Source organism: Pelodiscus sinensis, chromosome 2, assembly GCF_052426305.1.
Source record: "Pelodiscus sinensis isolate ZL-2025 chromosome 2, ASM5242630v1, whole genome shotgun sequence".
NCBI lineage: Eukaryota > Metazoa > Chordata > Testudines > Trionychidae > Pelodiscus > Pelodiscus sinensis.
The window spans coordinates 45,533,388-45,559,332 of NC_143053.1; the positions used below are offsets into that span (position 1 = coordinate 45,533,388).

Sequence of the window (25,945 nt, forward strand, 5' to 3'; positions counted from 1 at the left end):
GCACTTTGCAAAGATCAAATATTATTTGTTTGGATAACTATGCTTAGCTCTAGGTTCTTTGAAGTAATTAAAATATTCAAAGTTCAAGGAATAAAATCCACAAAGTACATATGAAAAAATAGAGTCAACTGTCCCTACATCTCAGTAATACTCCCAGTCCTCTAACTTCATATCTGATCACTACCACCTTACTTTGTCCTTGAAAAGTAATAAGTAAGGCCCTAATTGAATGGCAGGATTAGCTATAAATAATTGAGGCTTGAGTTGCAGATAAGACATAGAAAATCAACGGAAAGTAATAATGCACATTTATTAATATTGGTAATTTGAAAAAGCCAGAGTAGACCTATTTGTTTAAGACTTTTAGTCTTTATGAATTTTATATTGTAGCAGTCACTATTTTTGTTTTAGTGAATAGTTGTAGAAAAATGTCTGGTTATAAAAACAATCAGCAAGTATATTTGAGTGTTTATATCATTCCAATAATTTTTCTCTGCCCCGGGCTTCCTGGAATCAGCTGCTGATCAGTTTCAGCAGCAGCTGACTTGGGGACGCTTGGGGTTCTTAAGTTGATTCTGTATGTAAGTCAGAACTGGTGGTCAGTTTCAGCAGCGGCTGAATCTGGACGCCAGTTCCGACTTACATACAGATTCAACTTAAGAACAAACCTACAGTCCCTATCTTGTACGTAACCCGGGGACTGCCTGTACAGTCACTTGTGCAAAATTGTGGACTGAAAAGTAAGCCAAATAAAATCAAAATTGCAGTAGAAGCCTAATATAGCGGGATCTGCAATTTTGCAATCTCATGAATGAGGTATGGCTTTAGTAATAACTATAGGGAAATGATCACAGCCCATTATTTTTTCCTTATGTAGTTCTTAGTTGCATTTTTTTGCAGATTTCTGATATTGTATTTCCCAGAGCTAAGCATCTGATGGCATTTAATTTAGTTGGGGACCATTGTTTAAAAACATTACATTGTTTTCATCAGTGAACTTTTCTAAACATGTTCCATATTTTATCCATCAACTTACTTCCCCACAATTAATTTTGACTATTTAGATTATCATGTATTATATATGGTATTTTAGTATTCTTCACTATTTCTTGTCACTCTGGTCATTCTAATTTCCTATACAGGTTATTGCTATTATAAATCCATTAAAATATTCAAAATGATCTGGACAAATTGGAGAAATGGCCTGAGGTAAACAGGATGAAGTTTAATAAAGACAAATGCAAAGTGCTCCACTTAGGAAGGAACAATCAGTTTCACACATACAGAATGGGGAGCGACTGTTTAGGAAGGAGTACGGCAGAAAGGGATCTGGGGGGTTATAGTGGACCACAAATTGAATATGAGTCAGCAGTGTGATGCTGTTGCAAAAAAAGCAAACATGATTCTGGGATACATTAACAGGTATGTTGTGAGCAAGACACAAGAAGTCATTCTTCCCCTCTATTCTGTGCTGGTTATGTCTCAGTTGGAGTATTGTGTCCAGTTCTGGGCACCGCATTTCAAGAAAGATGTGGAGTAACTGGAGAGGGTCCAGAGAAGAGCAACAAGAATGATTAAAGGTCTAGAGAACATGACCTATGAAGGAAGGCTGAAAGAACTGGGTTTGTTTAGTTTAGAAAAGAGAAGATTGAGGGGGGAACATGATAGAAGATTTCAGGTATCTAAAAGTGTGTCATAAGGAGGAGGGAGAAAACTTGTTCATCTTGGCCTCTGAGAGATAAAAAGGCATTGTTTAAAAAAAATGGAAGTTAAATCCTAATGAGGAAAATAGAAAAGAGCATAAACTCTGTCAAATTAAGTGTAAAAATATAATAAGAAAAGCCAAAAAGGAGTTTGAAGAGCAGTTAGCCAAAGACTCAAAAAGTAATAGCAAAATGTTTTAAAGTACATTAGAAGCAGGAAGCCTGCTAACCAATCACTGGGGCCACTGGATGATCGAGATGCTGAAGGATCACTCAAAGACAATTAAAGTCATTGTGGAGAAACTAAACAAATTCTTTGCTTGAGTCTTCACAGCTGAGGACAGTAGGCCTTAACTGCTGATTGTAGGGTCTGTAGGCTGGAAACCAGAAGAGGGCCTGGAAGGAAGGCCTGGATGATCAAGGTTTTCCTACAAGTCAGTGTTCAGGTGATCACGTCCTAATTTTATAGGGTCAGACCTGATATTTGGGACTCTCTTTTATATAGATGCCTATTACCTCCCGGCTTGATTTTTCACATTTATTATCTGGTCACCACAGCCTCTGGAGAAGTGGCATAGCTCAATCCCTGGAGCAGAAGACTGCTTTAAATTGTCATCCCGTGGATGTTTCATCCTTGGAAGGGGGAAAGGACTATAGTGACCTGGCTGGAGGGCCAAGTCAGGGAGAAAGAGTACCCTGAGTTGCAGGCAGAGAGATGGTAGGCTATTCAAAGGGTGACAGAAAAGGGTTCCAAATGGGATGAGAGCTGATCCCCAGGGCAGCCAGAAAGAGGTGCCACTTGCTTTGAGTACCACCCCACTACATCCCTATTCCCCCTCTCCCTGGAACACTCTCCAGGAAGGCTATAATGAAGAATAACGTACACCCCAAGTTAGAGATCGGTTTAGGATTGGATGTCTTACATTAATTGAAGCTGCTACGGAAAGGAATATTGATAATGAAACTACAGACAGAATATGACATATATTCCAAGAGCATTAAATCATGTAAGTGTAACACATCCTACAGGATGACAACATATAGGCTATGTCTACACTCTGCGTTTTCTTGGCAAAAAATATGCTAATGAGGGACTCATTTGCATGAGTCACAATCTCATTTGCATATTTTCTGCCAATCCATTTTTGTACTGGGGTTTTTGCACAAAAACAAGTAGCGTGGAGGTTTTCTTTTTGCGTAAAACCTCCTTTTCCCGCAAGATCAGTATACCTCATTTTTGGGGGCATAAGGAGCTTGCAGAAAAAGGGGCTTTTGCACAGAAAGAAAATATCCACATTGCTTGATTTTTGAGCAAAAACCCCAGTGCAAAAATGGGTCAGCAGAAAATATGCAAATGAGATCACAGCTCACGCAAATGTGTCCCTCATTAGCTTTTTTTTTTGCTGAGAAAACTCGTAGTATAAACGTAGCCATAGTGTATATCAGGAAACACTAGAGGAACTGTTTCTGCTGCTTAAGTTCCAACTATGTATTTTTTCTTTTACGTTTTCGGAGGTTAAATGCGTAGTCCCTTCCAAAATGAAAGCCAATTAGCATACCTATTATAATTTATGATGCCACAATTTTTTATGTCTGTAGGCAAATGCCGCTGCACTATAGAAAGGTGATGTGCTTATCCCTGAATATACATATATTGAAGTAGAACTTGCAGTGTTTTTATCCTACTCCACAGCAAGCTGCAAGAGATTTATCTATCTGATGACAACAACCATGTGAATTAATTTATCATCTAAAAGGCCTTTATTGCAAAAAGATGACAATTGTATGTCCTCACATAAGGTTTAGCACCGAGCTTTTATTTTTCAGATAGTCCTTTCACTGTTTTCTTCATGTAAAAGAATTAAATGTGTCTGTTGGGATCTATTTAGGGGATTTTAGATTAAAATATTTGTTGTTCCAGTGGTGCATTTATAATATGAAAATACCTGCCTACTTAAACATTTTTTGCTGAGAAACAGATTTATTAATTGCAATAAAATTCTTACATTTATATTGTGACTTTCTTTTCCCACTTCAGGTTTAGAAATGTAACTCTAGGAAGTGTATGATTTGCACTGGATTCTTTCATTCGTCTTTTTATTTCTCCAATTCTGCTTTTGCCTTGGAAAGATTTATTCCGAAAGGCTTGCAAAAATGAACACATACATAATATGAAATGCTTATTCAAACAGTGCTTTTTATTTTCAAAGCACTTCACAATTACCAGCTAATTAATCAGCATTCATAAAGAAAGTTAAAAAATCCTGTAGCACAGGGATTGGTAAATACCCTTCGCAGTGAAGGGGCTAATAAAATAAGCACAAAAATAATTAACATCAAACTGATGCAGAGTGTAATTCTTGGTGCTTTAGTGTAACCAAACCCACACAAAGAACTTCCGACAATAAGCAAATGCTTAAAGTATGGAAATGTCTATTTGTCTTTAGCTTCTGTCTGATCCACTTGAATGTCCAAATCCGTTAGACAACAGTAGAACAGCATCTGAACATATTTTGTTGTTGTGGCTACAAGATAAAAAAACACATAGATGAGATAAAGTTACAATAGAACTTTGGTCTTTTATGAACGTTGCTGTGCATGAATCACAAAGCACTTTGCAAACATTAGTGAAGCTTTGCAACACCTCTGTAAGGGAGAATAAATCCATGTTACAGAGACATCAAAGCCCACTTTTGACATTCTTACTCTTTAATCAACCCTTCATTGAATTTACTAGAAATTTGTAAGAGCCATATCAAACAGAGCAAGGAACTATGAAGACTGAGCCTTTGAAGACCAGTTTGTAAGTCAGTATCAGAGCTATGCATAATCCTCTGCAGCAACTAGTTTCTAAACCTGAGTCCGCTACATTAATGATTTAATAATTTAGCAAACTTTCTGCTGATGTTTACAACCCTAAAAAGATTGTATCAGGTTATTTATACAAGTTCCAACATCTGTCCCATCCTACACACATAGAGCCTCTTTTTCAATTGATCCTGGAAAAGAGCACCCAGTGTATACAGCCCTACTGAACCACCATTTTTCCCCAATGTCAATGTCAGCCCTTACCAATCTCAAATATCCATCATTCTAGCAGAATTCACATTTTAACTGGGTATCAAAATAGGCAGTCTAAATCAGATACTACGCTAATTGGTCAGTCAGTGAAACAATACAGTTATGTGGTACCCTCAGTCCTTCAGGAGACAAAAATGAACAACTTTAGTCTGCAGAGAGACAAGGTGAGTGAGGTAATATTTTACTGGTCTAACTTTTGTTCTTGTGTGTTCACATAGATCTCTTCATCAGTCTTCAACAGAAGTAGGACTTTTGACTGAGCCAATATAAATTATTCCTCCAGAGTGACTTATAATTAATGTAGGGTAGCAGAGGTTGGACCTCCCTGGTCCGGCACCTGAGGACCTGACTGGTTCTGAATAAAGGATTTTTCCAGACCAGTGGAGGTCATTTCAGGCCTCTTGCTGCCAGGCCCTCAGGGTTCCTGGTTCCTGCCACAGCCCAGCTGAGATACATGCCAGCTCCTCACCCCCACCCCTGCCCCTGCAGCTCAACTGAGCAGCACGCCAGCTCCTGGCCCGCCCTTGCAGCCCCACTGAGCCATGTGGCTCCCGGGCCCCCACCCCCATGCAACTCACCAGGACGCTCTGATCCTGGAACATATGTGGTCATGCTGAATCATGGGTGATGACGGACCACAGAATCCTAGATTTTAGAGGTTCAACCTGTCCTTTTATTATATCTACATGTAGGAAAATTCTGTAAAGTTGCATGGCTTAGGTTATTTTTTCCCTCTGAGACATATAACAATCTCAGCAAAGCTTCCTAAACATGTCCTGTGTTATATATTAAAAATTGCTGCGAGAACAAATTTTACAAAAGATCCAGAAAAAATAGCTAAGATGTATTTATATTTACAGGTGTCTACTCATAAAGCTGTACATATTCATATACTAATATAATGCTACATTGCTTACCAGAGAGCCACTGACACCATTTAGGTTTCTTTTCAGATGGTAAATGGACTCCCAAATAATATGCAGGAATTCCAGAAAGGGCTATGCCAATTCCAATAAGGGAATTGATTGTGTCACTGTAGAGGGGAACCATGACCAGGAAAATGGAACATAAACAGTACACTACAGGAAAGAAGAGGCTGAGCTGCAAATACAAAAAGAGCAACACGAATTAAAAGAAGCAATGAATACTCTTGAAAAACATATGGCCTTATAAACTGAGGCACTAATGAGGCAGATGTGTCAGGATCACTTTGCCTGGGAGAAGCATAACTTTAAAAAAGGAAAGGGACTGCTACAAGGGGAAGGGGCAGAAGAGAAGAGCTGCTTCACCTCAGAGACTGCTGATCACAAAGACACATCCGCCAAGAGGGGGACACTGCCCACAAAGCTGTACCAACCAGCTATAGAGCAGGACACATCAAAAGAAGAGGCTGGAGTTAGACCCTAATAAAAGGCAATAGACCTATTAATAGGCTAGATCCAAAGAGCTGAATCTAGAAAGACAACCTGAGAGACAGGCCACCTTCCTCTTCACCTGAAAGGACCTTTCTTTTGTCTGTTTATTCATTTAACTTGGGTATCCTTCATATACTACAAAGTAGGGAAAAGGATGCTATAAATTACTTGAAGTAGAGTCTGGAGAAGACTTGGGGGGAATCCCCTCTGCCCCCCAGTGTAAATGCATGTGTGTGTCTGTATCCATCCATCCTTTTACCAGGACTACACAAACTCAGCTCCAATTGACATTTATGAACAATCGACAAATGCAGTAAGAGCACAGCACTGAAACTGAGCTCTTCCATGGAGGGATTTTCCCCTTTAGGCTTCTAGTGCAACTTTTATCATTTGGATGTCAGAACTTGAATGAAGCAGCTTGACTTTCAAATTGAGTTTGCAGAGTTGGCAGAGATGTAAAATCAGCAAATCTGATACAGAAATAATGGAAAAACAAATACGGAATCCCATGATAAACCCTTCCACAGATTCATTTCTCAAAATAGAACCAAACTTTGATACCTAGCCACTGTTCTCAGGAATGACCTTTTAAAATGTCATAGCTAGCTATAACTTATAAGAGAAAAAGAGAGAGATTTAGTATAAATATTATTTTTATGTAAGTAAAATGTAAATTAAAGAAAACAATTCACTGAGTGCGCACTAAATTGCATGCAAAAAATATGAGGTCAACGAAGCAGCCAAAGAGTAATAGCAAGTTTATCTAAGCTGACTGTGGGTGCTTATTTATTCATTTCTGAGTGCAATCTTGGTTGTACTGAAGGTTATGTCAAAATTCCCATTGATTTTAATAGGGCCTCTCTCCTCTCTTCTGCCTATTATCTGGAGAGTTTATTAATGAAGTTGTGAAGATAATGAGGTTTATCAAAGCTATTTGTTGCTAAAATAGGCTGCATATGACAAAGGGTGGAATCCAACTGTTCATTTTTACAACTGGAAGATTTGTGGGCTGCAAGGGACCCATAAGCAGCTTGTGTTTTGTTGGTCTGACGTCCAAAGGAGAACAAATCTGGTTGGTCAAAAACAGCAGAAAAAGGATTGAGCAGAAGTTTCCTCTATTGGTTGTTGTGATGTTGGGTTTTGTTGTTGTTTTTCACATTTAAAATTTGAGCCAAAGGTCTTCCCTTGAAATTAAAAAAAAACCCTAGCTTTGAAGAACTAGCAAGCTTACTAACTTTAGTCCGTGTATTTAATGTATTGTATTTAACAGGAATTCTGTTTTTGTGGCAAGTGATGGATAGCAATCAAACATTGCAGTCCTTAATAGCACACAGACAAAAACTGATGCTGGGAAGGATTGTAGAGGGCACTGTGACAGGAGAGAGTCAAAATAAAGTCTTTGGAAAAGCTCATGAAGGGTTACTAATTTGCATTTTACATAAATTCATTTGGCTGTCTGAATGTTGCTGGGTAACAAACACTCTTCTGTACTTGTAGAGTGTTTAAGACACCATTTCCTGGAGTACCTAAGTAGCATTAATACACCTCACATGCCCACTACCATACTGCTGTGTCTAGACTGGCAAGTTTTTCTGGAAAATCAGCAGCTTTTCCGGAAAAACTTGCGAGCTGTCTACACTGGCCGCTTGAATTTCTGGAAAAGCACTGATGATCTCATGTAAAATCATCAGTGCTTTTCCAGAAATACTATGCTGCTCCTGTTCAGGCAAAAGTCTTTTTCCAAAAGACTTTTGTGCAAAAGGGCCAGTTTAGACAGCATAGTACTGTTTTCCTCAAAAAAGCCCCAATCGTGAAAATGGCGATCGGGGCTATTTTGCGGAAAAGTGCGTCTAGATTGGCCATGGACGCTTTTCTTCAAAAAGTGCTTTTGCGGAAAAGCGTCCTGCCAATCTAGAGGCGCTTTTCCGAAAATGCTTTTAACGGAAAACTTTTCCATTAAAAGCATTTTCGGAAAATCATGCCAGTGTAGACATAGCCTACATGTTTTGGATGGAAGGTATATACATGGATGAAGGGAAGAAGGTGACGTACCACAAAAGAAGGAAAAGTGGAACTATTATCTGGCAGCTCACAATTTCCCAAAATATAGGAAATGTCATCAAACAAGAATATTGAACTGCAATGGAGCCCTGGATACTCTGTAACTGTGGCAGTGTAGAAATCCACTATGAGGGAAACATGAAAGTTTAAAGTTGCACAGAAGCAAAAATGAGTCACAAAATCAATAATTGTCAATTTTTGTGCTCTAGATAGCAAAAATGACAAAGAAATCCTTCTGAAAGCTAGAATACATTGTACTCCTTAACTTGTGACAGGATATGTTCAAAGGATTGTTATGGCTAAAAGAATAGGATGTAAGGGAGCTGCTGACACATTCTTAGTACTGCAGTATTACTATAATGTACATGCACACAGATGCATTGACAGTATATGATGTTCTATTTCCTTCTTTGTACTTACTTTAATAGGCCGTGGCCTATCAGGCTGAGTATGTCTCAGATATATTAATCCTGCAATAGACAGTCCAACAAACAGCCAGTAATTGAAGCTGTAGTAATTAATAAGGAGAAAAACATCTTCCACAAGGAGGTAAATCAAAGTCATCAAACCCTATAGTAATAAAGGTGAGAAGGCTTTTTTGAGTTACAAAATCATTTTGTTATGGAACAGAAATATACTATATACTAAATACAGATTAAAGGCCTGATTTTTAGTGGTGCTGAGCTCCTAACTTCCAACTGAAGTCACTGAAAGCTATGGTTTCAGAACCAGGAAGAAACCTGTAAGTGCTCTGGTGGACAGTGCCGAAAAATGAGCATCTGTTCTGCACTTTGTTTTATCCTCACTTGTCAATGTGTAGCCCTATGCACATCATTATTTACTGCACACCATCCAAACCAGCGCTGAAGACAGAATGATTAATTTCCTCATGGGCTTGTCTAGCATGTTCATTAGTATAGTATACGACTGTTTCAAAATTGTTAGTTTATTGTCCCAAAATCCATGTGATGGGAGGGGGTCATTTCCCCATATGGGGTTCTGAGGCAGAGAGAGAATAATTTCAAAATTTTCCACGTACATGAGTGTCTAACTTGAGACAACTACAATCTGCGCATTATATAGAACTGTATCTGTTCAGAGCATAGTTCTCATTGACTTCAGTTGCAGCACGGAGTGCTCCACACTAATGCAAATCAGATCCAGGGTCTCAAGTTAGGAACCTAGAAAATGAGAAACAGAGACTTAGAGGCTACCTGTGAGAAGGATGGTCTAAGGACTTGCTCAGCATCACAGAAGCAGCTCTGGCAGAGGCAGGGATGGAATCCAATTCTCCACAGTGGCACTCAACTGCCTTGACTGTGAGCCCATCTCTTCCCCTCCTGAAATCCCCCTACCTCATTCACTACACAACTTCTAAATTAGGCAATGGCCCTACAGACAACAACCTCATTCAGAACACAGCCATGCTCTGTCCCCAGAGCAAGCCCATTGTGGACACTGACTGAGCAAGGGGATTTGTGGTTAAAAACAGCATGTGATCATGGGATGAAAGGCTGTATCATGCATTCAAAGGGGGTACAGGCAGCTTTTCCCGCATGTTCTAGCTTTTGATTAATTGACTTAATAATGTTCGTTTGATATGCTTTCCCTATGTGTAATCTCCTCATTTTTTGAAGAAGCAAAATGGAAAAAAAATCCTCAAATCCATCATGTGGTATCTGACAGACACCCGCCTGGTTCATCAGCCACATTGGAATCTTTGGAGCCCTTCACAGACCTCTGTAACTTGTACTAGTAGAGTAACTGGTAGCAATAGTAATTTGTTATCCACTATGTCAACCTCGTCTACAGGGGGATGAGACATCCATTTTGCCAGTGGATTTTACAGTTATGCTGAGAGCCAAGGAATGGCAAGACTCAGGAGTCTTGGGTTCATTCTAGGTGCTGGAAGGGAGTGTGTGTTAGTGGTCACAGAGCTTTCTGCCTAACCTCCTCACGCCTCCAAGCCTGACTTCTGTTTCCCCAGCCCCTTCAAGCTGTACCTGTTCCACTCCTTGTCTCTTGCTCCTTCTCTTTGCCTATCCAATCCCAGTCTCCACTCCTTAGGCTTCTTGTCCCAGTCTCTCCTTGGCTCCCAATCATTCCCAGCCTTCCCTCCCCACTGGCTGACAGGCCAAGGCCCTGGACCTAGCTCATCCTATTTTCTTTTCCTCTCTCCTCCCGCAGCTTCCAGTGCCATCAGATTCCTTAGACAATCTGTTCCTTCCTCTCCCCCGCCCTGTTCCCAGGCCCACTGCCTGTCTTCTCTGCATGGGAGTCGGGAGTCTTCCACCTCCATTCTGTGTGGGTGCCAGCAGTCTGGAGGGTGGGTGTCATTGCGTTTATGTGTACACAGGGACAAAAGATGTCTGGCCTCATGCTGCCAGGGTGGAGGGTCTTGGACTCCTGCCCGGCCTGAAAATCTACACAGCAATTTTATTTTTTAGCCCCACAAGCTGAGCCCCACAAGCCCAAGTCAGCTGGCCAGGACAGCCACAGCCATGCCGTAGGTCTTTTATCCCGGTGTATTTGTTCCCTGAGAGCACAGGAGAGAGACACTCCCTACTCTCTGGTCTAGTGCCCAGGCCCTGCTAAAAACTGAAGATGTCTCTACTGAGCATGTGTTAATGGAGATTCTGAAAAGGCTTCTCTCTTGGCCAAAGTTGGGCAGATTTTCACAAGATCAGCAAAAGGCACATTCTTGATACAAAGGCCACTCTTCTGCCAAATTTCCAAAGTATGTGGGCATTAGAGATGTTCAAAATATTTTTTTTATATTATCTGGATTTTTTAAATTGGACTAAAGATTAGTAGGGTGACCATATTTCCCCGTTCTGAATGTGGGGCATCGGGTAAAATTAATTGTATTCTAGTGAGTTCAATGGCAATCGAATGTATAAACCCAACAAGGGAGGGGGGCTGTGCAGGGTCACATGCTCCTCTTACACAGATTTCTGTCAGGGCTCACACAAGAACGTAGCCAGCAGCCTTTCAGCACTCTGTGAGGGGGAAGCAATAGAAGCTACTTCCAGACACAGGGGAGGAAGATGGGGGGAAGGGATGACTTGGCCCGGGTCTTTGCAGAGCTTATCTCTTTCCCCTGTCCCACCCACCCCACTTCTATAGTGAGAAACAGCTTGTCCCTTCCTACCTGCACAGTGTTGAAAGGCAACTAACATCTCCACACTGCTGCTGGTGGCCAGTGACAAAACCCAGTCACCTCCTGTCCCCTGGCTACAGCACAAGCATGAAAGGGTTAAGCCCTGAAACTTCATTGTGCACCAGGACCCAGGGAACCTGACTACAGGGGCTTCAGGGAACCAGACCATACAAATGGCTCAGCAGAGGAGAGTGCTATGGGGACGGAGCTGCTTCAGGCTTCTTGAGAGGCTGAGAAGGACCTAGGTACATGAAGAAGATGCTAAGCACCTTCCCAGGGGCTGCTGTGGATCCTGCAGGGCCAGGGTGCAAACAAACCACTTCTGTCTCCTCTGCCTCTCCAGAGCTTATCTGAGGGGCAGAGAGATTTCCCCATGCCAGTGTTGTGCAGGGTTTTGGCACACACAGGGCTTAGTTCCTTCTGGGCAACACCCTGGGCTGGAGAATCTTGGGCTTTCCAAAGGCGTTGACACAGCCACAGTGGGGGAAGGAAGGCTGTTGGTGAGCTCAGTGTTTTGACCAGGAGCTGGTTCTCCACACAACACTAAGAGCGAGATGCACCCAACCCTGGTATATGGTGGGCATCGGGGTTAGGGAGAGCAAAGGGGCAAAGCAGGATTGGGCAGCAAGAAGGCGGGCTTGTAAAGGGCTGTTGGGTAGGCAGCAGAGGTGACATGTAACTGGTTGCTACCTGACACTTGCCCATACTCAACACCCATGACAGGACATAGCCAGTGCTGGCCAGAAACAGGACAAGAGGTGTCAAGAGACAGAACGAAAGGGAGACCAGCAAAGGCAGTGGCTGGCTCCGTGTGCCGCTCCACGAGCTGCTCCTCTCCCCACAAGCTCTGGCTCCACATGCCCATTGGCTGGTTCCAGGCACTGCCGAGCAAAAATGGGTGGAGCTCACTCTGGGCTTGTTTTGAAATGGGATTGGCTTCATTTCTTGGCTTATTTTGCTTTTTTATCTTGTGAGAGTTGGCTACTCGCCTCCACCTATGAGCTAGACCTGCTGCTAGCTGCTTCCAGGGCATAGTGCGGTCTGCTGTGCCAGGACAGGCAGGAAGCTGGCCTTAGCACCTCTGCTGGTCACCTGGTCACCTTACAGCAAGGTGACCCTGGCCTGACTTCCCACAACCTAGTACGGGGTCATGACCCATACTTTGAAAATCACTGCTGTAGGGTAACCAGGTGATTAGCGGGGATGCTAAGGCCAGATGCTTGGGGCATGGGTAGCCCCTGGAGCTGGATCTGCTGCTGGCCACTTCCAGGGAGCAATATTGTCCACAGTGCCAGGACAGGCAGGAAACTTGCCTTACCATCCCACTGCATCACTGATTAGGAGCTGCTGGAGGTAAGCCTGTGCCCCGACAATCCCCTGTCCCAGCCCTGAGCCCCTCCAACCCCAAAACCTCTCCTGCACCCTAAACACTTCATCCCCAGCCCCATCCTATAGCCTGCACTCCTTGTACCCCACCCCCATACCCCAGCCCAGAGTCCCTTCCTGCATACTGAACCCCTCTGCCCCATCCTCCAGACTACATCTCAAGTCCCTGATCTCTGGCTTCACCCCCAAGCCCACATCCCTATGCAAAGCCTTCACTCCCTGCACACTCAACCCCTTATCCCTGCGGCCCCACCTGGAGCCTGTACCTTAGTCAAAAGATACAATTATACTGTATCGCGGGCATCAACAACTGGGTCACGAGGAAAAGAGTTTGAAAACCACTGGTCTACACTGTTATGCATTTTAAACCTCCTCTTTCTTTAACCGATCCAAAGAACCCCCTAAAGAAGTTTTTATAACTAGTTTTGGCTGACTATTCCTACCCTCTGGGCCTAATTCTAATTCACATGAAGGCCACTTTACTCAGCTTGGCTGAGTGTAAATGAAAATCAGGACACAAGGAGTCAACTGTTTAAAAAAACCCCAATTTAGTTCAACTTTCTGGGGGAAATTTGCCCAGTGCAGACAGGCCTGAAAAAATTGAATATAAACCCTTTACCATTTTGCATTTCTTAAAATAGTAAAGTGAGAGGAAATACTGTTACTTACATTAAAGAAAAGAGCAGGGACGGGTGTGAAGCACTTTATATGAATCAAACTCAAACTGTCAGGAAGGTGTCCTTCTCTGGCACCCACATAAAAAAGCCTAACACAAAAGGAAAGAAAGAAAAATCTAATTAGCCAAGAATCCTGTTTTTCTACTACAACAGAACCAATTGTCTTGTTTTTTGTTATTGTTGTAAACATTCATGAAGAAAAATGCTTTTCTGTTGTAAGTACCAGTCTTTTGTCCACCTTTGCCTTTTATTGAATTATACATAGCTCTGGATTACCAGCCAGGGCACAAAAACATCTCCATCATTAAGGGATAATTTGACTTAATGTGACAAATGTAGATGAGACTGCTAGATAATCAGAAGACTGCACTGCACTGCAATGTGGCTCATTTTCAGGAGTCCTTTTGAGAATCACTACAATGCTACTGGCAATAGTAATTCCTTGCAAGCATCTGTTTATTGAAGAAACATTGCACTAAATATTCTTGAAATAACTTCCTAAAGCCTGAAATATACTAAATTCTATTGATTCTATAACATCAAAAGTCCCTACCAGGACCGTGCTACCACAATGCAATTTGACAGTGCAAATGTGTATAATTCACGCCAATCATCTATGCCGAGCATGCTTCCTTTTTAGGAGAGCCATATCTGGATCCTTCCCTTTGCATAGGTAGAGAAGCTCCATGCAGGCTTTTAGACTGGAAGCAACTTGGAACAGGAATAGTCATTTACTATGTGTTTGTCCAGCCCTTGCACAAATGGGCTTAGACTTGGTTTGCCTCAAGCAGGCCTGCTGATGCAGGGCAGTAATGGGGGCAGTTGCCCCAGGACCCAGCAATTCATAGGCGTCCAGGGCTCTGGCCACCATTGCTGCTACTGTGGCAGCAGTGGTGCCAGAGCCCTGGGCCCTTTAAATTCCTGTCAGAGCACCACACTATGCACTCCTTGTGGCTCTCAGGGCAGGGGGTGTAGGGCATATCATGCTCCAGGTGGAGCGGAGGGCTGGCTATTTCAGCCCCGCCCCTTCTGCCCAAGGCCCTACCCCTTCTGGGAGTATGGAATGGCCCCCACCTTACCCAAGAGCCCACCGCTATAGTCAGCTAGTTTTGCATATTTATTAGGCCAACGGCAGTGTTTCTCCCCACAAGTGAATAATAATCCCATACTAAACTTGCAAAGTCCGAATTATTTAATTCTGGCATTACAGAAAGATGACCATGTGTTCTGGGACTACATGATATATTGGACAAAGATAGTGCTAAATGATTCCCTTATATCATTGGATTGTAGTATTCCTTCAGGTTTGGAAAAATATTCAGATTCCTCCTAATGTATTCACACACGGCAACATTATCACACTTTCAATTCTGTTGAATAGAACCCGTATCAAATTTATGGTGAGCGTGATGGTATATGTCTATGACAGTTCAATTCTGGCTTGACTGAAAGGAAAAAATTCTTAAGTGGCCCTTCCCCCCCCCCGTTTAAACAGTTCTAATTTTGTTTATTGTTTATGAGTTATCAACAGGCACTATTACTGGATCAGTTTCAGACATCACAGCATAGTAATATCCAGCATGACAAATGTCTGACAGATGAAAGATAGGGAAGAATATAGACATTCTTTAGTGTAATGTCTCCCAGGGCTAGCCGTTGCATTGTATCTGTAAAACAATGAGGAGTCTTGTGGCACCTGAGAGACTAACAGATTTATTAGGGCATAAGCTTTCATGGGTAAAACCAACTTCATCAGGTGAATTGGAGTGGAGTTTAAGTGTAACATAAATGAAATTGGTCTATTAATTGCCTCTAAAATAAAACCTGTATCCTAGTCATGTTATTTCTTGCAGAAATCTGGAGGTGTGCTCACAGATCACTTTATGCATTCAGATTTTACCCTACAAGCTGTCAGAACCATAGAGATCTGCCATGGGCTTCACATATAACTAACGGAAGAGAGGCACATGCCTCTGGCAGTGTACAATCATAGGGCCACACCATGGTAAGTAACTGCTACTTGGCAAAGGAAGCAGTGCTGAGCTATATTGCTGTAGCCAGAGCGTCTGGAACACAGTGCCAAGACACAAGTGCATCTCATACAATGCGTCCCAAAGCATGAAGGGTAATGAATCTGCTGTGTCCCTTAAGAAGGATAGTATATAATAGACGGACAATTTTATATGCCCTCCCCACTACCATTCCTCACTCCTTTTGGGTGGTTCATTTCCTGGGTGGCACTAATGGGGAACATTCTTTGTGCACCTGGAATACATCTTATGTCAGTTACGCATGGGAGTCCTTATACCCTCCCATCTTACAGCAGTCACACCTGGACCCTAAATTGCTTGTAGCAAGTCTTCCAGATAGACCAATGTGATAGAAAGAAACTCACCAACCACTCTTGTTAACATTCTATTGTTACCTTAGACCACATTCTTAACATTTAAGAGTGCATTACTTTTATTCTACCAGGCAAGCTGACAGACTCACTGAGTCCCTGGGCAAAGTGGAGGAGACACAGCTCCATGCTCCTGGAAGAGGGAAGGCCTCGGGTGGAAAGGACAGTGCTGGGGCAGCCAGCTCTCAGCGACACCCGTACCATGCCCCTCACCCTCAGCACCATCTGGAGTGCTACTTGGGGCTCTGTAGCACACTGTGCAGTGCTCCAGCAGGGATTTAAAGGGCCAGGAGCCTCAGGCCCTTTCAACTGTTTTCTTCTTTGCCCTCTTCTTTGCAGACCTATATCCTACAATACTAAACAGCTGAAATGAAGATTCTTAACTTCAGCAAATCCCACTGTAATATATTATTAAATGATGCCACTTACTACAAAGTGCTATTGATTGCCCTTTGAGTACTGCCTTCTTTTTACATGTGTGATGTTTCATACCTGGAAGCTGCAATAGTTGATGAGTTTAATCCACCATAACAAGACATCGCCACTGCGATAGGTATTATCCATTTAGCATAGCTAAGAGTTTCATTACCAAATGTCTGCAGTGGAAAAGAAAGAGCGGGAGGATAATTACATGAACTATGCAATCACAGCCTTCCTTGCAAAACAGTCAGAAAAATTTATCAGCCCAAGCACAGGGTCTCCTAGCCCATGATGAAATGAACATTACTCTTGCTGAGTGGAATTTTGAAAGGCTGACCAATGTTAAGATAAACCCTATATTTGGAATGAAACAAAATTGGATTTTGGTTAATTTCTATAAAATGGGTTTGAAATAGTGGTTGCTGTAGAGGAAAAAAAAAAAAAAAAAAGCCTGAAGCAAGGTCTGAGACCTGAACCAAAGTAAGAAGAGCTATACTATGAGTAACAGTCAGGCCTTGTCACAAGCAGATGTTTGCTTGCCAGTCAAGTGTCCGGGACATGAACTTGGCATGAGGACTGCTAGCACTGCTAAAACCACATGGAACATGTAAATACATTCCACCTGGACAGTGCAAGGACACCCCAATTTCGCACATGATAAAATAGGTTGACAAAAAGTGGTGAATAGTGATACTTTGTCTGAAACATCAGGAGTGAAAGCATAACAACAGGTGAGGAATAGGAATGCTCTGGAGGAAAGTACAAGGGGAGGTATCAAATGTGTCATTAATGCATATGATATGTACGGTGTGTATCATAGATTGTTTGTCTCAGTCTATAAATGTTGGGGTAACTCGACTTAACTCTTGTCCAATCTAGGGGGCAATAGTGAATCCATATTATTGACTGTGCTGTGTCCACTGTCACGGGTACAAATGCACAGAGGCTCTCTGGCTACTGACAACTATTAATGTACTTTGTTCAACAATAAACCTGACTCAGGTGCCTTCATATCTTATCTGAGTCTGTGGTCTTTGGGAGCTCCCTTGAAGTCTATTATGCTAGCTATCTGCACAGAGCTGGCATGATATACTGAGGGATTATAAAATGGTTCAACAAGCACCAATTCATATGGAGATATGCTTTATGTCTGGACCTCACAGTGCACTGGTGTTATTACACAGGAACAATTAATTATTGCCATTAAATGCACACACATCATCTTAATTGCTTGGTTAAAAAATCTGTTGTACAAGGAATTACAGAGTATTTTCCATAGTGGGATATATACTGTAAACATTGGCATTTTATTCAAATTTCACACAACTTACCACTGCCACTGCATCGCTACTTAGGAGAGCTGGCATGTCCAACACTACATAGTATGCTATGTTAGTCAGCAAGTAAATAATGCTCACAACAGGCATTGAAATTGCAATTGAGAGGGGTAGATTCCTACAAAGAGAAAGATAAAATGGTATGTATTAAAAAAGAAATGGTCCTCCTAAATACAAGGTGAGTAAGGTAATATCTTTTATTGGCCCAACTTCTGTTAGTGAGAGGGACAAGTTTTTGAGCTTATTTAGAGGTCTTCTGGTCTGGGAAATATATTCAGGTCTGGCCTACATTACAGAATTAGGTTGACATAAGCTGCCTTGGGATGACCTAGCTGTGGAAGTGTCCTGCCAACATATGTGCCTCTCCCTGATGATTTAGGTCATGGCTACACTCCTACTTATGTTGTACAACTTATGTTGCTCAGGAGACAAATCATCCTCGGAGTAAAATAAGTTACAGTGATATAAGCACTGGTGTGGACAGTGTTATGTTGGTGAGAAAAGATCTCAGCACTTGTTGAGGATGGATTAATTATGTTAATGAGAGAAAGCTCTCCTGTTGGCATCAAGTGACTACACTAGAGATCTTACAGTGGTACAACTACATCAGTACCATTTGTCAGCTCACCAGCATAGAGGTGGCCTTAGTAAAATAACCTCCCAGAGTGATGTAGAGTCACCATCAATGTAATTAGGTTGACAGATTATCAGGGCTAATCTACACTATAGGGGAGATGGATTTAAGTTATGTAACTTCAGCTATGTGAATGATGTAGCTGAAGTCAATGCACTTTGATCTACTTACTACAATATATTCACTGCAGTATATTGATGGGAGATGCTCTCCAAACCACTCACCTTACAATTCCCATTACCGTGGAGTACCAGAGTCAACATCCTAGCAATCAGAAGTCAATTTAGCAGGTCTTCACTAGATTGATTGCTGCCCTATCCATCTGGCCAGTAGTGAAGACATACCCTCAGTGCCCATATGTCCAAATTTTACCCTGGGGAATGTTTTTTCATTCATTCCATCCTGGAAGAATTTTATTCACAAAGTTTTTTTTCTGTTCCTTCCTGTCTAAAGATGGAGAGGCCCTTCTGGGTTTTTAGATGGGTCCCCAAAGGGATCATATACAAGAAGATAAAATACACCTGCATGATTTGTGTGGACCCCATGATGCATTATGAAAATTCTTCAAAAGGCATTGGCGTGTGCCACATTGGGATATCTCCCCACAGTGGATCACGTGTTATATTGACTCAAGCATTTCTGGTGCTTATGTGTAGTGCCAATGCAAGAAGCTAGGTTTGTACATGCAGGAACAAAATTCTAAGGATATATCTATACAGCAACATTATTTCAAAATAACTAGCGTTATTTTGAAATAACATAGTCTGCGTCTATACAGTCGGCAGTTATTCTGACAATGTCAAAATACTGTCAAGCTGGAGGACTTCTTACTCTGACTCCTGTAACCCTCATTTTATGAGGAGTAAAGGTAGTCAGAGAAAGAGAGCTTTGTTTTGAAATACGTGCTGTGTAGGCAACACCAAAACTTAAAGTAAGCTATTTCGAAAAAAGCTACACAATTCATGTAGCTCAATTTGTGTAGCTTATTTCGAGTTAAGCCTGCAGTGTAGACACACCCTAAAAACTGCGGTGGCTTGTGTTGTAGAATTTGTAGTGAAGACATAGCTACTGTTTCTCAACTCGCTTTTTATTTATTTTTTTAACCAAAGAGTATCTCTGTGCAAAAAGTGCAACAGCAGCACAACTGCCTCTTTGCTGCTGTAGTATTGTAGTACAGACACTTACTACAGCAACAGAAGAGGATTTTCCTGTTACTGTGGTAAATCCATCTATTCAAGAAATAATAGTCAGGTTGATGGAAGAATTCTTCTGTTGACCTAGTTGCATCTACACCAAGGATTAAGTTAGCCTAACTAGACCGCAGAGGGTCCAGGGTGCAAGAACAATGCGTGTAGTAGCGATGCTGAGAGCAATTGAATCAAACTGTAAATGCTGGATATAATGGAACGCTCTTTAAGCAGGAGGCACTGCAGCTCCTCCTGCACTCCTATTTTAGACCTCTGCACAGGAAATGACATCATGACATTTTTCACAGCCTGAGTAATATAGCTAGATTGATCTAAGTTTTAGGCGTAGCCCAGGCCTTAGGAAATGAATATGTGCCTGGAACATTAGTGTAATTTTTTTTTTCATCTTTCCCTTTTCCCTCAGTTTATTATTACCCTTGATCTTGGGCTTATTTTCTCAAAGGTAAAATACAACAGGGACAGATCCCAGCTGGAATTTTAAAGGGCCTGTGGAAGTTAGGTCCCCCATCCTGTTCACTTTCAGTGAAAGGTGGGTGCCCAAAATTCCTTATGAGTATTTGGAAATACCACTATAAAGAGTAAAGTACATAATAATGTCCCATATGGAGCTACTGATTCTTTGCTCTAATAAATCTGAAGAGATAAAGGGAAGCCACAAAGAGGTGTGATGCTTAGTAGCTCTTTTCAAAAGCAAAGAATTATTTTATAGACAGTAGTTTGATTTATTTAAAAAAGGGGGGAAATCCCACTGAACTCAGCCATTGGATCATCCTGTCATAATCTTTGTAATAATCTTTGGGGAATTTGACAGTACACACACTGTGGTCACAAATATACCTTGTAGGATTCTGCATCTCCTCAGTGACATAATTCAGGGTATCCCATCCAGAGTAGGAATAGAGAGCTGAATACAGAGCAAGGGCTATACCTCCTGCTTCAGTTGTAGAACCTTCAAATGGAGCTTTAAGGTTTTCTGTTTCTCCTATGAAAATGTTATCAAGCAGCTGTAGGTTATGTTGAAATGTTTTTCTATGCTATATATCAGCTAAACAAATGAAACAAGAGCTACAGTTCTCAGACTACAATAAAAACCTTTTTCAAAATATATAGATGTTTTTATAGCATTGGGCACAAAAAAGCTTAGACAGCTAGGCTATGCTTACACTGCATGATTATTTCGGAATAAACTATTCGGGAAGAAGTATTCCGAAATAGCTTATTTCAAAACAGCACATCTACACTATAGGGAAGCCTGGAAATTAGCCCAAGACCAGTGGCTAGGATAAGAATCAGGCACCTAGAAATCTATTCCTGGCTCTTCTGACTTGCTGTGTGACTCAAGTCACTTTGCATTGGTGCCTCAGTTTCCCCATCTATAAAATGGGGATAATTATAGTTACTTTCTTTTTTAAAGCACATTGAATTCTATGCATAAAAATTACTATAAAAGCATAATACGGTCATTGTTTTAGAACAGGACTGGCCAACCTAAACCTGAGAAGGAGTCAAAGAGCAACAGTTCTATGTCACCAGCCCTGATCATCTCCCCACCACCACTCTCAGCACATCCAGCCCACTGGCAGTCGCACTCGTCAGTGCCTCCTTCTCCTTTTTCTCCTGTCCACTGTGATCAGCTCTTTCTCAGTGGGAGACACTGAAGCGAGGGGGGGAAGGAAGAGGGGGAAGTATGAGTGTGACAGGCTCAGTAGAGAGGGTAGGAAGTGGTAGGATATTCAGGGAAAAGGGTGGAGGGGGACAGCACCTAGGGTAGAGCAGGGGGTTGAACAGTGAACACCTGCCAGCCCAGTGGAAAGTTGGCACCTATAGCTCCAGCCCTGGATTTGGTACCTATGCAAGGAGCTGCATATTAACTTCTGAAGAGCCGTATGTGGCTCTAGAGTCACAGATTGGCCACCCCTATTTTAGAAGTTTACAATTTCTGTGTTCATTTATCTATGTGAAATCTGATATGATGTAATTTTAAATAGCTCTAGATATGTGTGTTGATTTCTTTTAGTTTCCAGCAGGAAGAAGAACTCCTGGAATCAATGTTCCCATTGGCATGTTAAGAAATGTGGATTGTTTTTGGTCAGAGAATTTTGGGGGGTTTATCATGGAAAACTAGGGATTCTGGTTGTGATTAAAGGAAGACCTTTTTTGTAAAGTCATTCTGAATACTAAGAAAGTAGTTGAATTTGGTGGAGGGGATTTATGGGTTACACACAAGCAGTAAGCTATGGAGACCAATAGCACAAGGTTTGCAGTTACTAATCCTTCACCTTTGTAGCAAAATCTCATACCAGCGACTAAATCATATGACCCATCTACATGCCAATCACATGATCCATTGAGAGAGACCTACAGGGGGTCTGTGCTGACAAAGAGAGACACCTCTGTCTTCAACATATTATTAAGAGGCTGAGGAAGATCAAAGTGCCAGGGCAGGAAAAAGCTTCCCTTTTAAAAACATCATGTTTTCAGAATAACAGACATTCATAATGTAATATAAAAAAGAAACATATTGGACTATCTTATGAATGCTGAAGTTAGGGAAAATATAATTGTTCCCTGTAAAGTAACTGCTGAGTGAAAGAGTGCTGACCTGTTCATAAACTTCTCTGAATTTCCTTCATCCTCCCTGCAACTTACTGTTGCATACCCACTGTTCCCATATTCCTCGCAAGGAGAAGGAATTCTGGCATTGATGGGTCTTTACTAAATCCATTAAACGGAATGCCAGAAGATTGACTGTCACAGCGTTGATCTTCTGCATAGTCTAGACGTGGCCTTAGTGAAGATTTTTATTGTCAGACGTTGTTCAGTTTTTAAAAAAAATATGTAAAATGCAATGTATTCTTACCTTTACTAATTTTATAAAGACCCACTGATATAATCAGGATAAGGGCCATAACTTTTGCATATGTGAACAGATCTTGCACTCTTGTTCCCCACTTCACATTGACACAGTTAATAAAAGTTAAGGTGCCTGTTGAGAAAAGAAATACAAATGAGATAGGTGCTTTCTTAAATTGAATACCTTTCAAGAAATAAAATGAAAATTACAAGTACAGAAAACCTCTTTCTGCATTTCAAAATGACATAGATCATTACTGAAAGCAATAAACATTTATTCTGAAAAATTAACAGTTTTTATCATGTTAATTTTTAAGAGGCAGGTTTTATTTTTTATTTTTATTTTTTAAAAAGAAATAAATCTGACTTACTGAATGGAATCTGCCATTTCCTGGTAATAAGCAGGAAAAAAGATGAATTAGGAGAAGAAGCATGAAATTCTTCATTGGAATCACTGGGAAATCATTGGATTTTGAATTTTGACTTTAGGATCAACCACTGTTTACCTTATTTGAGTCATCTCATTGATCACAGTGGGGCTACTCACATAAAGCATGCAGGATTATTATTTTTATTTATTTGGATTACAGTAGTGCCTAAAATCCACAATGGAGAATAATGCTCCATTTTGATAGGATCTGAGACGTTGTCTGACTTAAAGAGTTTACAGTTTAAACATAGAAAGAATACAAGAAACATATATTTTGCACAGGAAAATCGAGACACAGAGATGATGTTGCCTTTTCAAAATCACAAAGGAAAGTCTGTAGCATAATTGGGATTGATCCCAGATCACCCAAGTCTCCTTCTAAGGTGCAAGGTCAATTTCCTTTTCTGGGTCCTCACTTTATTGCTAGCACATGGAGCTGGACGGAACATTTTCACCTAAATATGCTGATTTATCAAAACCAAACATTCCTGGGTTCAGGTTGTAGAAGAACAATGAGAGGCTTTCTTGAGTCTGGTAGCTAGGGTATTGGCCTGGAATCCAAGAGAATGGGGTTTAAGGCTGTGCTATACTTGTTTGATATGGGTGATGAAAAACTCTATTCTAAGCAGTGAGTTGGGTCTCTGAGATCAGGGCTGTAACCACAATGCTTTTGAATGAAAACAAATTTTGAAATCTGAACTGTTGCCAGGAAGTGAAGCTCCACTGCCAATACCTAAGAATTCCAGATGGAGAGCTAATGTGCTCACATCTCCTTGGGAAATGCCTCTCTGAACTGGCCCCCTGTGCTGCCTTAGTCATTCCTGACAATCCTTCCTCCAAGCCTTCAGTTTGACCTCAGCTCTATAGCCAAACTACAATGATCTGGGATGGAGGCAGAAATCAGACACACACTATTTGTGAGGAGGGCATAGAAGCAGTTACTAATTAGATCATCCATTTAGTTAATCTTGTCAATGCTGGATTTTCTACTGCAATGTGTCCTCCGATTCTTTGTTGATCCAAGTATAAATGTCTCAAGCAATGGGGCTGCCCTCGCTTGCTAAGAGACAGAATTTCACAGTATCATAATTTACAGGCCATTAGCTTCCCAGTCCCATTAGAAAGCATGGTGGAGAAGGGTGACCATTGCCACTATTTACTGGCCAGGTTGCTAGTAAGTGCATGGGCGGGGACGGGGACGGGGACAGGGGGGGGGGGAGGCGTGAGGGTGTGTGTGGAATAAACAGCTCCACTACAAGGGCTAAAATAACTTACTTTCTCTTCAGATCAGGGAACAGCATGTGACTCCTTGTGTCACTCTTTGTTCCCTAGCTTGCTCCTGTCCTTGACTCAGGACAGATTGTAACTAAAATTACTTACTTAAAGATCACAGATTTTGTTCAGAGAAATGAGACTGATTTTTGTCAGACTCTGTCCCATTCAGTTTAATCAGACAAGATCAGACAGCCTAATGAGCTGCTAAAACAATCTGTCAATTGCCATGTCAGCAGCACTGCAAGCGCAGGCAGTGAAGAGGACTCTGTTATCATGTGCTACCTCCAGCCCCCAGGAGAACACATGGTGCAGGCCTAGAACTGCAAAATGGCAAAGAGATGGGAAATGGACACAGTGTGAATCAGCAAGATTGGAGTTGAGCAGTAGGAACAGGGCCAGATTAAGAAAGGGGCTTTTGGGGCTGCAGTCCAAGACCCTGGGTTAAGGGGATAACCCTCACAAAAAGATCTCTGGGATGCTGAAAGTCCAGGTTTCTTTGTGGAGCCCACTCAGCCTGGGGCCCTGAGCTGGCAGGCGTTAATGCCTCTGCCTGTTATCCGGCTGTGCCAGGCTGGGGGTAGGGGAAGGCAGCTCTGAATGCTGCTGCCCACCCCCGCTGGGATGAAGCCACGTTGCCTTAAATTTCTGGCCAATGGGACCTTGGGGGAGCGGTGCCTGGAGGCAAAGGCAAGTCAGCGAGGGCCATGCTGAGATACCTGCTTTCCCCCCACCAAAGGGGAGCTGCTCCAGGTAAATGCCCTGCACTCAACCCCCCCTACCAGAGCCCTGAGCCACGTCCCTCATTCTAACTCCTCCCCAGCCTCTGCATCCCAGTTCTCTGCCCCAGCCCTGAGCCCCTTCCTGCAGCCTAAGTCCTCATCTCCCTCCTACATCCCATATCCTAGCCTTGAACCTGAGTACTGAACCCACTCCAGCACCCTAACTCCCTCCCAGATGCCATAGCCTCACCCCAACATCCTATCCTGAGCCTCCTCCCATATTCCCAACACAATGGCCCTAGCCTGGAGGCGCTTCCTGCATCTCAAACGCCTCATTTGTCTCCCGACCCCGGAGCCCACACCTCCAGGCCAAGCCCTCACTCCTCTCCACAAACACCCTCCTGCCTCAACCCACAGCCATCTCCCACTCTCTGAACCCCTCATTTTTCATAGAGCCTAGGGGGCCCCACAAAATGTAATAGCCCCAGTTCCTCAGAAGAGTTAATCTGGCCCTGAGCAGGGCTAACTGACTCTTCCCTCAACAGCAACTGGCTATGAGGTGTTACATGCCCTGGAGAAAGGTCATGGACAAGGATTGCATCATCCGTTGCCTTTGGCAGTCCATTTTTGACACAATTTTCTCACAGAAAATCTCTCTCACTTTCACTTTGCTCCAGAATTTTACCCTTTCACCCACACTTCACTTTTATTTAGTTTTCATCAGGGAGAAAGCCATTACAGCCCTTTGAATTGCATTGCAACTTAAACAAGATTCTTTTCAATCTCCCTCCTCCTCCACCCCCCAGAATCCAATATATAAGACTGATCCTTCACACACTTACACTTGTGCTTACCTTCGTTACTGTGAGTAGCCCCGCTGATTTCAATGGGACTACTGTGCCCATTTGGGGTTTGATACACCATGACATTTCTCTTTTTATGCCACTGTGCTACCAATAAAGTCAGTGGTGTTACACATTGGTACACAACTGGAGTTATGCAGTGGTAACAGGCTCTTGGTCTAAAAAATATTAGATTTTAAAGTGAATTGTTCTAAGATAAACACTTTTTTTATGTCAGGATAGCATCTAAATTTAAACATATCTGTTATCGGAGTAATTTCTATAAAGCACACTCTATTAACAAATATGCTGTGCACATTAAAACAGGATACCATTCTCTGTC

General features: G+C 42.0%; 1 protein-coding gene across 4 annotated transcripts in view; it reads right to left on the minus strand.

Moving 5' to 3' along the window:
• Positions 1-3,880: 3,880 nt before the first annotated feature.
• The window catches only part of LOC102461694 (Y+L amino acid transporter 2-like), a 35,071-nt gene continuing 13,006 nt past the window's right edge, over positions 3,881-25,945 (minus strand). For all 4 annotated transcript variants that reach the window (XM_075920426.2, XM_006114332.5, XM_075920425.2 and 1 more), the window contains 8 exons: positions 22,344-22,469; positions 20,321-20,465; positions 17,636-17,759; positions 16,377-16,480; positions 13,476-13,572; positions 8,681-8,830; positions 5,702-5,885; positions 3,881-4,228 (listed from right to left, as the gene is read on the minus strand). In XM_075920426.2, the coding sequence (XP_075776541.1) occupies positions 4,137-4,228; positions 5,702-5,885; positions 8,681-8,830; positions 13,476-13,572; positions 16,377-16,480; positions 17,636-17,759; positions 20,321-20,465; positions 22,344-22,469 (1,022 nt within the window). In that variant the 3' untranslated portion in view covers positions 3,881-4,136. The remainder of the gene's footprint in view (positions 4,229-5,701; positions 5,886-8,680; positions 8,831-13,475; positions 13,573-16,376; positions 16,481-17,635; positions 17,760-20,320; positions 20,466-22,343; positions 22,470-25,945) is intronic.